The sequence below is a fragment of the Ixodes scapularis genome, unplaced genomic scaffold (genome assembly GCF_016920785.2).
Source record: "Ixodes scapularis isolate PalLabHiFi unplaced genomic scaffold, ASM1692078v2 PGA_scaffold1__304_contigs__length_218370807, whole genome shotgun sequence".
In the NCBI taxonomy this organism is placed as follows: domain Eukaryota; kingdom Metazoa; phylum Arthropoda; class Arachnida; order Ixodida; family Ixodidae; genus Ixodes; species Ixodes scapularis.
The window spans coordinates 137,298,113-137,313,111 of record NW_024609846.1 but is presented as its reverse complement, the minus strand read 5'-3'; the positions used below and the strand labels follow the sequence as shown (position 1 = coordinate 137,313,111).

The following is a 14,999-nucleotide window of genomic DNA, read 5'->3' as shown; positions in this document are numbered from 1 at the left end:
CAGAATGGATGATTACTAAATTTTGATGAATTAGTAAATATGCCCAAAGAACTTCAAGAGTATTACAAAAAAATTGACATATTTTTAATGAAGTGACGAATGCGAATTATGTTAAATGGCAACGTTTGACGCAGAATCCGCTGAGTTAAAAAAAAAAAAATCGGTGAGCTTTTCTCCGCATCTGCCGGTTTTGCGGTGAGCTTTTCTCCGGTGAGCTTATCTCCGGTGAGCTTTTCTCCGGTGAGCTTTTCTCCGCCGCCCATGGTCGTGCGGGCCAAACTGCCCCGTACTGCCTACAAGCACAGAAAGAAAAAATGCACTGCTATGTTGTGTTTTTTATGCCTGTATTTGTCTTTCGCACTGTACGCCAATTAAAATGAAAACTGCAATATCTGTAGATTACGTATGATTATCTTGAATGAAAGATATGTAATCAAGCAAGTTCGTCATCGTGCCACAATTTGTGCAAATGTCATTTTATGTGAAATTCAATGTCAAAACAGTACTTACGCTGGAATAATGAATCAGTCGTTCTTCGCCATCCAAAAGCTGTGAACTACCAATCTTGGCTATGAGACCATAGGTCCACAAAAAATCACGCTGAGTAGAAAATTTGCCTTTTTTACCGCAAGTACGGGAAAGCGTTTATTTTTCAAACAGGTCGGGTGGTGATGCGTGGTTGAGCACTTGACGTCGCAGGACAGTTGATTGGGCACTCGTTGGCGCCAGGAGTGCATGCAGTGATCCAGGATCGTGCTGCCTGCGACGAGTGTTGAAATTTGAATATGGTACAAATAGCATGGATTAACAGTCTTAGAATTATTTTAAACTTGTACTTTATTTAGAGATTTAGATTTTGATCGTACCTTTTATTCATCGTCGTCTTCCATGAGAGAACCACTTGCCGAGGAGGCCGTGTTGTCCTTGGACGCGGCTTGGCAGATTAGGTCACAAATGTTTTTCACGAATCTTTAAAAAACTAACATGAAATAAAAAGCAATCATTTTATAAGAAGGTGAAAATAATCTGGGAATTTACCTGTAACTTTTTTGCAGTAGTTTTTCTTCCCACCCTGCCTGTCCGGGTGCCGGCAGTTCTCCACGCGGTATGCCGACGTGCTCGTTCGTCCGACGTGCTCGTTCCAATCGAGCACAGTGAGGCTCTGTCTTAGGTTATATGTCTCGTTCTGGTAGTGGGTGCGTTTGTCCAGGTACATGAGTACCGTGTTATTGAAGGATTCGACGTAGAAAGTGTCCTTCGACCTCACAAAATTGTGCGCGTGCTTGTACACTGTCGTTGACTTGATAAAAATTGTCAAGAGATCGAGAGCTACGGAATCTTTAACGAGCAGCGTACTCGGAACGTGCCCAACATCCTTGCATTGTGATTCCGAAGCGCAACACCGATGGTCACCGGAAAAATGATTGACGCAGTTTAGCAGTGTTGCCCGTAGGGTGTCAGCATCACCGCCACAGGTGGCCATCGCGAAGTAGACATGGTTGCGTACTGGCTGGCATTTGTCCGAGAGTTGCTGATGCCACGTTTTGCCTTCATTTTTTTTTGGTCCCGAGGCTATGGTCATCATGCCCTTTTTTATATTTTTTGCTGCGTGCCAGCGGTCGTTCGTGTTCGTCGTATTTCCATTCCTCTCTCGGATGATCTTGTTGACGGAGGTGTTCCTGTCAGGGGCGTGGTCTTTCAATTCGATTCCTTTTGAATCAAAATACTCGTACAACTTCTTCGTACCCATGACTTCATGCTTCTGCGACGAGATTTCATCATTCTTGGTGACATGCACAATTCCTACGATCTTGTGTGTCTCCTGGCCTAGGGCAATGACATCTGTATGGTACGAGTTTTTACGGCAGGCATGCCGTGCGTCCGTCTCAATGCTCATCATGGGAGAGGCTCATGGGGGCTCGCTTGCTCGGCACTCTTCTTGCTGGGCGGCAGTCAAGGATTCTATACCGCAAGAGGCCCACTGCCGCTTTGACCTTGATTGTAGCCCTTCCCTTACGAAAATGGCAGATCTGGACTTATATAAAAAAAGCAAATATGGACATATAAAAAATTGGGCAGATCTGGCCATATCAAGCACATCAGTTTATATAAGCCTTATATAGCCAGATCTGCCCAATTTTTTATATACCCATATTTGGGTCTGCCAAATAGGGGTATATCTGCCTCCCATATCAGGTTTTTTTTTGTTTTTTTTTTTCTATTCTTGCAGATTTGTTTTTAAAAAAATCATGAAAGCTACACTTATGTGGTTTCTGCGGGTGAGTTATACGCCCAGGAGGACATTACGCGGGCGCTAAGCTGTGCGATTACTCGGCTAATTAATTAAAATTCACTAATTAACTTTTCAATTAGTGAAAATAGACATACGGTTCCAATAAGCCGCTAGCGGGGCGTCGTCCAAAATCCCTAAATCAGACATTTTCAGAAAGACTTTCAGCGCGTGAGAAGTGTGGTAGTGCACTAAAGTAACCACTCGTGGAGCATGTACAAGGCTAGCGGTTTCGGTAAGGCGCCCGCGCAATTTTTCTCTCTTACCTAGCCCCAGCCTTGTACCTGGTCCACCAGTGGTAACTTCAGCATACTACTGCGCTTCACACGCGCTCAGTCTTTCTAAAAATTACTGGTTTAGGGGTTTTGGACGACGCTCAGCAAGTTTCTAATGAAACTATATGCCTATTTTCACTAATTAAAAGTAAATTATTGAATTTTAATTAATTACCCGACTTATCGCAAAGATTAGCAGACTACATAACGTCCCCCTGGGCGTATCACTCTCGTACAAACCGCATAAGTGCAGCGTTCACGGTTTCTTTTAAAACAAATCTGCAAGAATAAAAAAAAAAAACAAAGACGGTATCTACCATGCTGGTAGTTGACTCTTCGACCCTCCACAGCGGAAGCAATGGTAAACTTTGCCGCGCTCGGCTGTAGCAATTACCCGGTATCCCGACGATCGTTTCGTCGGCATGAACCGCGAGACAGAGTGTCCGTCAAGTTAGAGAAAGTACAAGCGGGAGGAGAGGGATACGCCCGCGGACGACCGAGTTAGCGGCACGCATCTCATAGCGGCGAGCAACGGCACTTTTCTACCGTTGTTTACGTTCGCGCACGCCTTTGCATCCGCTTTTGCCCATTCGTGGAGTAGATGTCTTGTGCCTATCGTTACATAACGCCGATAACGGCGATCGGTCGGCGGCGGCCCCGCGTGCAAGTTCGCCGAGACCCCGCCGTCAGGGGATCGGTTTGTGCCGTCCGCGAGACGCTAACCCTTGCAAGGAGCGAAAGTATGTTGGCATGCCGGTTAGGAAACATCGTAATGTAAAGCCTGAGTCAATGAGAGTTGTCCGTTATTTGATTTATCCTCATCCCAGGGTTTAGATTATGACGGTAACCTAGCATTGTTTACCAGTATTTCGCAAAATCGTAACAATCTTTCTACAAGCGACTCGTAAAGCCGCTCGTCAAATTTTGGAAGGCGTAATTAAGAGTGTGCTGCTGTTGTTTTTTGGCGACACGTCAAAACTTTGTCGGCGGCATATCAAAACTTTCTGCTTGTAGCGCAATCGCACTAATGCCGAAACATTCTGCACAATGATTCTCCCGGCTGCCAGGAGATAGACACGGCCTAAATCTAGAGGTAATCTGGAATACATTTAGGAAAAACGATCAATTGTCACGAAGTAGGTTGCAGCGCACTTACGTTGACGAGACGCGACTTGAAAGGTGTTGTCCAAGGGAGATGTCGACACGGCCACGGTAAAACCACCACTCGAACACAAAAACGCGAAGGTGCCCGTGAAGATTCAACACGATGTAGCACAAGCTGTCGTTTCTAGAACCGAACACTAAACGCATCACAAAACATTCTTGGGCTTCTTTGAAGAAATCGCTTGCAAAAGCAGTCATACGCAGCAGCCACACAGGGAGAATTCACACGCCAAACTAGGTCCGGCTAAACGCATTCCGAGATCGGGAACGGCTAATGCGTCATCCCTCAAACCACGTGACCACTCAACTTTTACAACGCTTTCAGCCTAGGGAGAGAGAGAAAAGGATCAAGGGAGAGGCCAAAACGGGGTTTCACGAACAAAAGGCTTATCTTACGGGGCCGCAATGAGGGGATGTGTCACTTGTAACGAAGGTTGACAGTGCTGTGAATGCTATGTGTGGCCTTGGGCACCAGGCAGGTGCGATGTCCTGCTTTGTCACCAGATTCTAAACTGTAGTCACGTGACCCTAACCGGAGACACGATTGGCCTAAAACACGCGTAGCGTCTACCCTGCTGTCAATACCGAGTGAACATACAGCTCTATGAAGCCTAGCTTTTGAACTCAAAACGATGCGTGTTTCATGATACTATGTTTTACGCTGTATAAACCACATTATAATTTTAAATAAAAAAATAAACGCGACAATTTTTTGGTGCATGATGTCGAAAAATAAATAAATAAATAAACATATATATACATATGTTTACCAATAAATTTAAAACCATGTGTACACTGTTTCAAATTTTTTTATGAACGAGTTACACATAAAATACCATGGACAGCACATCTTCCGACTTTCAACACACGATGAATCGCCGACGCTCGCAAACGAACGGATGCGATGCTACGCAAACGGTTTTGAAAGAGCTGCGTATTGTACTCCGGGCGCAACGGCTTCCGTTCGAAGGGAAAAGGATTCGGGACGTCGAAGTAGCGTCTTGCATCTTGAGTAAGCTAACGGTTCGTGTTTAGCCCCTCAATTTAGCGGTGAAATATGAAAAAAATTTGTTTCACTGCCAGATTTCGCGGGAAAATTAACGTCACGTGACATACGTACCAATTCAATTTCTCGCTAAATTTAGCGGGGCGGTTACACCGATGGTGACGCCAACACCGCTTAATTTGGAAACGGGTGCCTAAGAGCTGCGACTAAAATCCATTGTTTGATTAAGTCGCGTTCCGATCGCACTACGTCATATTGTCACACAGCAAACATACAACCAAATTTCATTTGTCTTTCAATCTTCAAATTGCGCAATTGATTAATTGGTCCAAATACCTGGAATAACTTCACTTTAAGGATGTTAACAATAGTTAACCAATTACATGAGACTCATGCAATATAGATCAATCAACTAGTGCCTTAGCGAGTACATATAACTTGTTGCTTCCACAACTGAAACGGGCCCATACATCATTATCTGGGGCTATATTTGCACGCGTATATGGTGATATATGCCCGTATTTACGCACTTATACGGCCAGATCTGACAGTATTTGCCCACCTATATGCCGAAATACGGCCGTATTAGCTCCCATATCTGGCGAAATACAGCCCTATTTGACTGCTTATATTATCATATCTGGCCGCATATAAAATATATCAGGGCCATATCTGACATTTTCGTACGGGTTTCCAGGGCCCTCGGAGAGTAGGGCAGCGAGCTAAACTCGCAAAACTTCCGGAACTGCACCGGCAGCATACCGCTGCATATAAATGCGAGTGCGAGATGACAATCGACAGTGCGTGAGTCCCCACTTGTGGAGCTAGAGCAAACAGTCAAAGAATGTTCCTTACGCCTCCAGTGGAGGCGGGAGCCGAATCTGCAGGAGGTCACTTTTTCCAGCGAAAGCGTCTCTGGGCAATTTTCCCTGTGGTCTTGCAGGGTGTCAAGCATCTTGAAGAGCACTGACGTGTCACAAACAATCAAAGCCGTCTTACATGACAACGCAAGCGCGTCACTTACTCGTGCAGGAGTGGCGTGAGGACCATGCGGTGTTTCAGACAGGGACTGTAAGGCTCTCGTCATTATTGCACTAAGCGGATCACCCTTATAGGTGACATTCACTTGACGTCACTCGCTAGGTTCGCTGGCATCGCCCGCCACGGTCGCCATCTTCGAGGTCTCTTGCTATCGCGAATGCCATCTGGCCGGACCTTTTCAGCGTGGTTTAGCAGTATTTTACAACTTTAAAGGGTCTTTTTGATCGAAACTAGGAATTAATTTTATACTTTGGTGCTTTTAAAGCGCCGTGGGAGTATTTTTTGTGTGTTTTAGTTCGGTTTTTGTCGCTATCGGACTCGTTTACCGCGGCCGCGTTGCTCCCTCGGCTCCATGAAGCGCTCCGTGTCGCCCGCCGTGCCGACGGCGGTAGCTCTTGCAAGAACTAATTTTTCTACTTTGGTGCTTTTGTAGCACGTTGTGATTACTCTTTGTTTTGTTTTGCTAGTTTCTTTATTGTTTTTCTCTAGCGGATTTTCTGCACTACGGCCGTGTAACCGTGTTGCTCCATCGCCGCTGTGTCGTACATACGTCATGCCTTCGGTGTTCGTTCCTGTGCAGAAACATACCGTGCGGCTCACAGAGTGCGCAGTTTATGAAAAATGCGGCGCATTTTTCATTAGCCCAAGCGATTTAAAAACCGCATGTAAGCGATTTGGCGAGCGGGAAGACAAGTGGCGGCGACCCGCTTCGCTGCCGCTCAGTCACTCGCGCGACGAGGCAAACCGCATGAAAGCGACGGGAGCACACGACCGAGGCGATCAGCGTTAAGTTTTCTAGAAATCCCAAAACCGAGCTACGCGACGAGTGACAGTGAAGGGTGAACCGCATGTAAGCGATTTAGCGAGCGATGGCGACAGCGACGGGAGTCGGCGACGAGCGGCGGAGATTTCTCGCGGTCGGTCGTCACGTCGCTCGGTTTTTGGATTTCTAGAAAGGGTTGCTTATCGCCTTGGTCGCTTGCTCCCGTCGCTTTCATGCGGTTTGCCACGTCGCGCGGGTGACCGAACGACAGCGAAGAGGGTCGTCGTCGCTTGTCTCGTCGCTGTCGCTCATCTCGTCCCGTCGCTCGCCAAATGGCTTACATGCGGTTCAGCCTTTACACACGGTACTCGGCGGCAACAAGGAAAACGGCCCGCCCCCAACACCAACTTTTCTTCTCTCTCCTGTTCAACGAAGCTTCAACGATACGAAATTAGCACACACTAGCAGCGGACGACCGCGTAGCGTACCCACGCCAGTCAAACCGAGACCTCGAAGATGGCGGATCGACGGTGGCGCTCCCTGGCAAAATCGAACCTGCAGGCTCAGTGAATACCACCTATATGCAGCTTTCGCACCTTTCAGGAGCCTGTCAAACGTCGTGATGTCATCTTCTGACGAAAAAGTCAAGCTGATGGTGCGGCGCAACGCGCTCCGCTGACACGTGTATTCTTTTACGCAACAGTCTTTCATCCTCTTTCTCGAAACGAATGTAGAAGGTTCAGGGACCTCCATGCTTGTCGGTCTAGTCGATGTGGTCGCTAAAATAGTAAAGAGAAAACAAATAGAGCACTGTGTTAACCAAAAGTTAAAAAAAAAAAAAAAAAAAAATCTAGAAATTAAATCAAAAATTATACGCACCGCTATTTAGGAGAAATCCTTGGACCGGGTATTGCTGCCTTGGATGTTTTCTCGAAAGTAAAAATTGTTAATCAAACAGCTGGCGAAATGAGGTTGTTACAGAACTCGCTGTAACCAGCAAGTGCCAGCCAGCAGAAAGAGTTCGTCACCGTGTCTGCCCGTGTGTTTCAAACCGGTATGTACTTATTTGAAGTAAGGCAAATGCCGAATGGGTTTTCGTAAAATAAATCGTAAAAAAAAAAAAAAGAAGAAAAACGCTGTGCGAAGAAAAAGAAAAAAGGGGAGTGGGGGGGGGGGGGGTATTCCCGGGGGTCTCTTGATTGCAAGGGTAAAACTAATCCTTTCTAATGCTTTAAAATCCTCTTCCGGCCTATGCCAAGCTTTGAGAGCAGGTTTCATGTGGTCAGGCATATGGGTCAGGCCGTACATGGGCTCGACAGTGTGGCGTAGAGTTCCTACGTAAGGAGCCTATACAGGAACTCTAGTGTGGCGCAACCCGCCCCATTCTCTTTTTTTTTTAGGTTGTTTTCTACTTTCTCTCAAAAGTGGCAGGGACTCTTTGAGGCCCGCCAAGGCACTTTTAGTGCCCCGCAAAACGTATCTCATCAGTCAAGCCAGGTTATAAAATTTTAATCTTTTGAATTATAGAAAGCAACTTCTGGCTGATATCTTTCACCATACGTAACTGAGAAAGGTCTACTTCACTCTAGCTCTCAGTATTACAAATTTATTTTGATGAAATCATAATAACCCAATACGTTTCCCCCTCTCATCACCTAGGATGGGATCTGTACATTTCGGCGAGAGCTGCCGTGTTTTGGTGTGACGGTTCGGTGTAAGGCGATTTGGTGCGGTCTTTGCGGTGCACGGAATTTTCGATGCGCGGACTTTTCGGTGTGCAGACTTTTCGCTGTACGAACGTTTCACGCACAAACTTTTCAGCGTAAATATGAGTTTCAATCTTTCTTTCTTTTTCATTACAAGAAACTCGACGTAAAATAGTATAGAGACAAACGGGCAGCACTTAGAAAGACCAGTAGTCCGAAATGTGTCGGCTTCTGATGCAGGACACACTTATACATTTTATATCGTCATAGGCTTGCCGTGTATTATTCCATCGCTCAACAGTGTACCGTGATTTTTCCCAAAATGAATAATCACTGAAAACATAGCTACGTTTTCCTTCTCGAATCACCCATAAGTAAATCTACGTAAATATGGGGTGTCCGAAATAACGCACCCTAATTTTCTTTCTCTTAAAAATTGTACACCTTACGCGAATTAAACCGACTTTATGTCGTTAGCAAACGTCTTGCGAGAGCTGCCGTGCTTTTAAATAACCCTAAGCAAATAAATGTTTAAGATTAATTACCTAACTTTTTGAATGTTGTATAAAGAGACGAAATGTCAATGGGAAAGCTCTAGAGCTCCTTGAGAAACACCCAAATCAGCTGTTTGCAACGTAATATAACTGGCGTGTTTGTTTTTTTGTTTTTTTTTGTTTTTTGTTTTGATAACCAGTAATGAACTTAGTGAAACAGGACAAAATACCCTGTGATAATGCGCCCGGCCCATCATACACTCATTTTCGAATGTCCCAAGCTTTCTACGTACGAAAATAGCCACTGCTATTTTCGTACGAGAACATTTGATTTCAAATAAAATACATTTTGCATTCAACCTATTCGGCTTGCTTACTTGATTCAAAACAATATTTGATTCAATTATAATTATTCTGTGCCCGCACACGCCTACTTTATTATTTTATGAGCTTCAAGTGATACATTGTTTTTCGTCGTGTGAGGTTATTAACAATTTATTATTAACCACTCGTTAACAATCGATGCTATACGATTTCGCGGTGGAGGCACATTTGAAGATATTCAAAATTTTTCTGATCTATCGTACAAAACAACTTCTCAAGCTTCTTGCTGGTTGGGGCTTTTCGTACACGCAGTACCAGTAATAAAGCCACAGCCTGTATCGACTCAACGCGTAAACACGATGTGGAGCGTGTAGTGCGTACGTTGGAAAAGAGATACTGGCGAGCGAACCATCGCGTCTAACGTCTTCGAGCCTCGCACAGGATAATGCTGCGCCTAACAAAGTCACTTAGGTCCCCAAAGTAGAGTGGTTCAGAACCACTGGTCTATGGAACGCGATTCGTGAGATACCGAAAAACACCGCTCGAATTCCCGCTATTGCCATGAATTCACATAAACAACGAAAGATGCCAAATCAGAGATTTAGAACAAAATTGATACTTCAATGACTACTTCTTTGAATAAAACAACAGTTATTTGTGTTTTCACAACAGCAGAAATCGTTCTCCAAACCCACGCTAAAAACAGCCATTGAACTCGTTGGGGAGAGCAAGTGCCGAGCTCGCTCAAAACAGCCTCGGCTGGTTCAGCTCCCTGTCGCAGAGGTGCTGGCTTGCTTCTGGATAATCCTTTCAAATACTTCAAACGTTGATTGCACCCAACTGAATCTTCCACTCTTCCACAAAGGGGATCAGGCAGGCGGCGCTCTAATTCGGCAGACGCCGATTAGAGCGCAGCTCTTGAGGAATGAGTAGGGAAGGGTACTGGAGGGAGAGGAGGAGAGAAGGGTATTGAGGGGAGGGTAGACCCCTCCTCCTTCTCATCCTCCTCCCCTCATTCTCGAATATGCTCCGGGGGGTCACCTGATCTCGGGGGAGGGGGTCACGTGGCCTCGTTGGGAGGAGAGTGTCACGTGACTTCGGGGGGGAGGGGGGGTCGCGTGACCCTGGGGAGGGGTCACGTGACCTTGGGGGGTCACGTGACCTCGCGGTTACGCCGACGCCGACGGCGACGCCGCTCAAGCCGTAAACGGGCCCCTAAGAGCTGCGCTCTAAAAGGTATAGTAATTTAGTTTTACTGTACATACACATTTATTTGCTTTATGTTCCTCGATCGTTCTGAGAGGGTGGCAAACTCGGCGTCTAATCCAGGTCTAGGCCATCCCGGTCGAGACAGTAGAGGTCAACGAACTTATGCTTGGTGATGGAAGAAAGGTTCCCAGCCTTTTCTTTTACCTTTTTCTGCTCTTTGCAGCAGATAACTTCCAATGGTGTGGGCATGGTGCCACACAGGGTATTGCTGCAGCTCCTGGCTCACAAAGTTGAAAACATGACTTTGTGCATATGTCAATAACATCTCTGTAATACTGTGTGGACTCTTCTGCAGCTACGGACACCTTGCTTTTTTTTTTTTTTTTTTTTTTTTTTGTTAATCCAATTGCCACCCAGACACTGCTCAAGCATCATCTGTCTTCTGGGGAAGTCCAAAAACGCGGTGCGGTCATTACAGCAGCTGCCCGCTCGTATTTGCGTATTATTGCACAACATACACAATCTTAGCGCCCGCGCGCAGCTGATACATTGTCAAGTTCTAACGCACCTACGCGGGACAGGTGCACGAGTAGCCCTGCGTTTCCTGGCCTGTTAGCATAGAGTTTATAGCAAACGGAGGTGCATATCTTACCGTGGCCCAAACATCGGGGCCGATAAGTTCAGGTTGGAGCTTACTCGCCGCCGCTCGGCGATACCGAAAAGAGCATGTCAGTCGCTAGTACACCTGATAATAAGACATCAAACACCATTTATAATCGGTTCTTCGGCGCAGCTTCTAAAACCATCGCTCACCCGGGCCCCGTGCAAGGAATACGCTGCGCCATGTGCGCGTTTTCTTACCAGCGTGTGTTACGTAGCCGCCGCCTGTCGTTTCACGGCGGAACGTCAGGCGAGGATCTGGCTGCTGGCTCCGGTGACGCTTCATCGCTGTCGTCCGACATCGCGGACGGGTCGCAGGCGCGCCTCTTCGTCGGCAGGTACCAAGCAGGTACTCGCGCTCCTCGTCCGTCGGGAAGTCGCTACCGCTGCTGTTGGTGTTCTCGCGTGTCGCCATAATAAACGGCCACGCCACCGAGCTCGAGGTAGACGCTGTAGAACTGAGCAAATCGACAATGTGATGATTTTCCGCCTCTTTTAAGGCAGCTCAGCTGCTTAGCAGAGAGGCCGGCGAGGACTATGACGCCACGAAACGAGCTTTAAAAGACACCAAGGGCGCCTTAAAATATTAATTTTCTTGCTTATAAAAGATAGGTGATATTCTCGTTTAAACAGCACCCGTAAAAATGAAATAATGTGCCGTTATCGCCAATAAGACTAAAAACGGATACGTCAACCCAAAAACGTGGGCCCACAGAGTCGATAGCAGACGACAGATGCACAATTCAGTGAAACCGAAACGTAAACTACCCGTTGACAGTCTCCTGCTCCCAGAGTGGACCTGAACCGCTAGGGGCGCTGCTGTTTTGCATACTACTTCCATAAATCCCTGCGTGCAACACGGCGCGCGATGCATTCTGGGAACTAGCTGGCCAGGGAGGAGAGAGGCATGGTTTCGGTTTCGATCGACACGTCGACAAGAGATCATACACTGAGCGTGTACTATTAACGGCCGTTACTTCATGCTTTCTGGTCCCGAGCACGCCATTTGTGGTATCTAAACTAACCTAATTGGCCAGACCTCGAAGCTTTAGCACAAGCCCGAGACGTATAGCTTGTCTTAGCGCATGCTCGTTGTATTTTTGTACTTGAGCCTTTCTGTTGCGTTTCGAGGTATGTGGACGAGCCAAGGCTGGGAATGTCGACGCTGCAAAGATCGGGGATCTTGTTTGTGTACGAATCAACAAGCTGTAGCAACCAGTAAGTATGCATACATCGAGCTCGCGCCTTTACATTGGTGTTGTTGATCAGGAAGTTTGTTTCTTGCTTCCATAGACGAATTATAACTTTTTTGTGATCTTGGGCGTCAGGAAAAGCTCGTCCAAAAGGCTTAGCGAGGAATAGGGGACGCTTCTTAGGGCCTCCGTCGTAGCTAGCTGATCTCAGCGTTTTAGGGTGACCACCCGTCCCGCGACTCGCGGGACTGTCCCGCATTGAGGGCTCGTGTCCCGCGTCCCGCGAGAAATTTCTAAATCTTCAAAATGTCCCGCATTTCACACTGTCGTAAAATTCACTCTGCAACTCATGGTGCTGCCGAACAAAGGGACACGGGGAAGCGCGGAGGTCACTGGTAACCGTGTGAATCGCAATGGTACGCCTTTTTCTGTCCAAGCCTTGCGGGAAGCGACCGTCGTTCTTGCAGGAGACCCGACGCGCATGCTCCGTTGTGTCTCTCTCCTTAGTAGCAAAATATTGTAAGAGAAAATTGGTCGTTAATTGTCATTATTTTCATATCGCTGTATCAACGCGAAAGTTTCGCCGTGGATTTTTTTAGGAGGCAAAAAGAAAAAGAACAATGTTAAAAATTTGTGTAGGACCGTGTTGATAAAAGAAAGCATTGACAGAAAACAATAACCCGAAAAAGATTTACTGTTTCTTAATTTAATTTGATGCATTAAGTGCTGCTGCAGTTAATTTTTATACTTTCAACTTCGATACATTTAATAACATATTTAGCATAAAAAATATACCACTGGGAGTGCAAACTATTTTATCTTAATTGCTGCAATGCAATTTGCTGGTGTATAAACAGCACAGGATATTAAATGCGTGAACAGAAACAGCCTTGGTTCGTGGTGTGCGTGTTCATAAACTTCCTCTACCCCCCTCGATCCCTTACCCCCCCCCCCCCCCCTTCCTCCCCTCCACCCCCCCCCCCCCCTTGCACCGCGTGTCCCTCATTTCCCTAGCAGGAAGGTGGTCACCCTACAGCGTTTGCGAAAACATAATCTTCTATCGTCATAAAATTTGAGTGTGCGATATGTGATGACATGAGGAAGACACCATAGTAACTTTTGTGCACTAGTTAGATCGAATTTATTGCGTTTCCTACAGTTCATGCGCCAACGCTGGGCTCAACTTTGATAATCTTGTGAGGATGTGGCTTGCTTTTCGCCCAATGAAGTAACAAGAAGCGGACGTTTGACAAACTAGGGCTCAAGGTGACCAAATTTCAGTTGTAGTTCACTGGTACTAGACGGGATTGCTGACATTGAGCTCAAAGATGCACTCGTGGGGTGAGGTGACTAAGCCACGTCTTACTGCGTTTGCATACGCACGCACAATATCCGGTGTTTCGGCAACCAAGGAAAGTGCCCCGGTCTTCGTTTTGTATCGCTCGAGAATGAGTGTAATGTACATTCGTAAAAATATAATGGAGAACTCAAGCAGCGCGTTTGGTCGCGGCGTGATAGCATGAGATGAACCTGCTCAGTCGAAACCGAAACTAAGTGGCCAACTAGTTCCCAGAGTGCACTGCGTGGTATTTCGCCGCGATGGGGCGCGTCGGTTTTGGAAGAAGTCTAAATCGATGTAACAGGGACGCGCCGAAAGCATGTTTTCCTCGTGTTGATGGAAAGAGTTGTCCATCTGTTTCCTCAGTGTGGCAGCGTCTTAAAGAAGCCCTGCAGCGACTTTTGTTACTCTTCTTTTTAATTTGCACCGAGTCAGAACGCACTAAACTTAACAACTTAGTGAACTTTTATTTTCTTGAAATTCGCTTTATTGTAAAAGTTATCGGCATATTAAAATTACAAAAACAAATAAAAAAATAACCTCCTTCATGACGTCCCTGGTCCTCTGCCCCCCCCCCCCCCCCCCCCCCCCCCCCTTTCCCGTGCCTGCGGACCGTGGTGACTGCCGAACGTGGGGAGGGAGGGGAAGACGAGGAAAGCAACAGCTCCTAGAAATAAGGAGAAGCGCTCCGAGTGGTTACGTCACAATATCGGAGAAGGAAGTCCATGGCGCAACTACGCGAGAAAATTTCTGTCATCGGAGTGGCACGGTGGTGTTCGTGAGCGTTTATCCGACATTAATATATGTTTTAAAAGTGCAGTCTTGTACAATTTATATATATATAATATAAACGTAATATACAACGCGCTATCAAGGTTCAAAGTAGCAATTTTATTTTTATAATTATCCCCAAAACCGCGGGACTACGTGCTGTCCCGCAGCTCTCCACACTTTTCAAATGAACCGGTCTGCTGCGACGTTTTCTTCCCTCGTACAGGCTCCGATTCTGGTAAATTTACGTTGTGTATGAGCTGCTGACATGGGCGTACCAACCGGGAGGGGGGGGGGGCAAGGGGGGCTTGCCCCCCCCCCCCCAGTTCTCAGAGGGGGGGCAAGGCATGTGTTTTGCCCCCCCCCCCCCCCCCCCCCCCCGAAATGGCCGCCAGTGGGCAGGGCAAACACTGGCCGGCGACGCCCGAGGTATACCAAGGGCACCGCCCCCCGACCCGCGCCGCGCGGGCATATTTTTAACGCGGAGGCGATACATACCCTAGCAACGGCGCTCGCCGGATTGGCTGGTTCGTGGAGACAGGCGCTGCCGCCGTCAACATAGCCAGCGGATACAATACGAGTTTCCGAAGCGGTAGCGTAACTTAGTGGTAAGATGTCTGCCTCATACGTATCAGACCCGGGTTCTATCTATGGTGTGGGCTTCTTTTATTTTTTTTTTCTCGAGCATTTTGTTTTGTCGAGGCATTTGGCGATATTTACGACAATTTTTTTACGATTAACACTGAAAAAAAAAATCGAATGTT

General features: G+C 46.8%; 1 protein-coding gene across 1 annotated transcript; it reads right to left on the bottom strand.

Annotated features, from left to right (window-relative positions):
* Positions 1-971: 971 nt before the first annotated feature.
* LOC121836157 lies at positions 972-1,483 on the bottom strand. The gene is made up of 2 exons (XM_042290954.1): positions 1,039-1,483; positions 972-979 (listed from the first exon to the last, which is right to left on the bottom strand). Exons 1-2 carry the CDS (start codon positions 1,481-1,483, stop codon positions 972-974), a joined length of 453 nt encoding a protein of 150 aa, XP_042146888.1.
* Positions 1,484-14,999: the final 13,516 nt, after the last annotated feature.

Coding starts and splice junctions, on each gene's coding strand:
- LOC121836157 (XM_042290954.1), bottom strand. CDS start 1,483: ATGGCCACCTGTGGCGGTGATGCTGACACCCTACGGGCAACACTGCTA.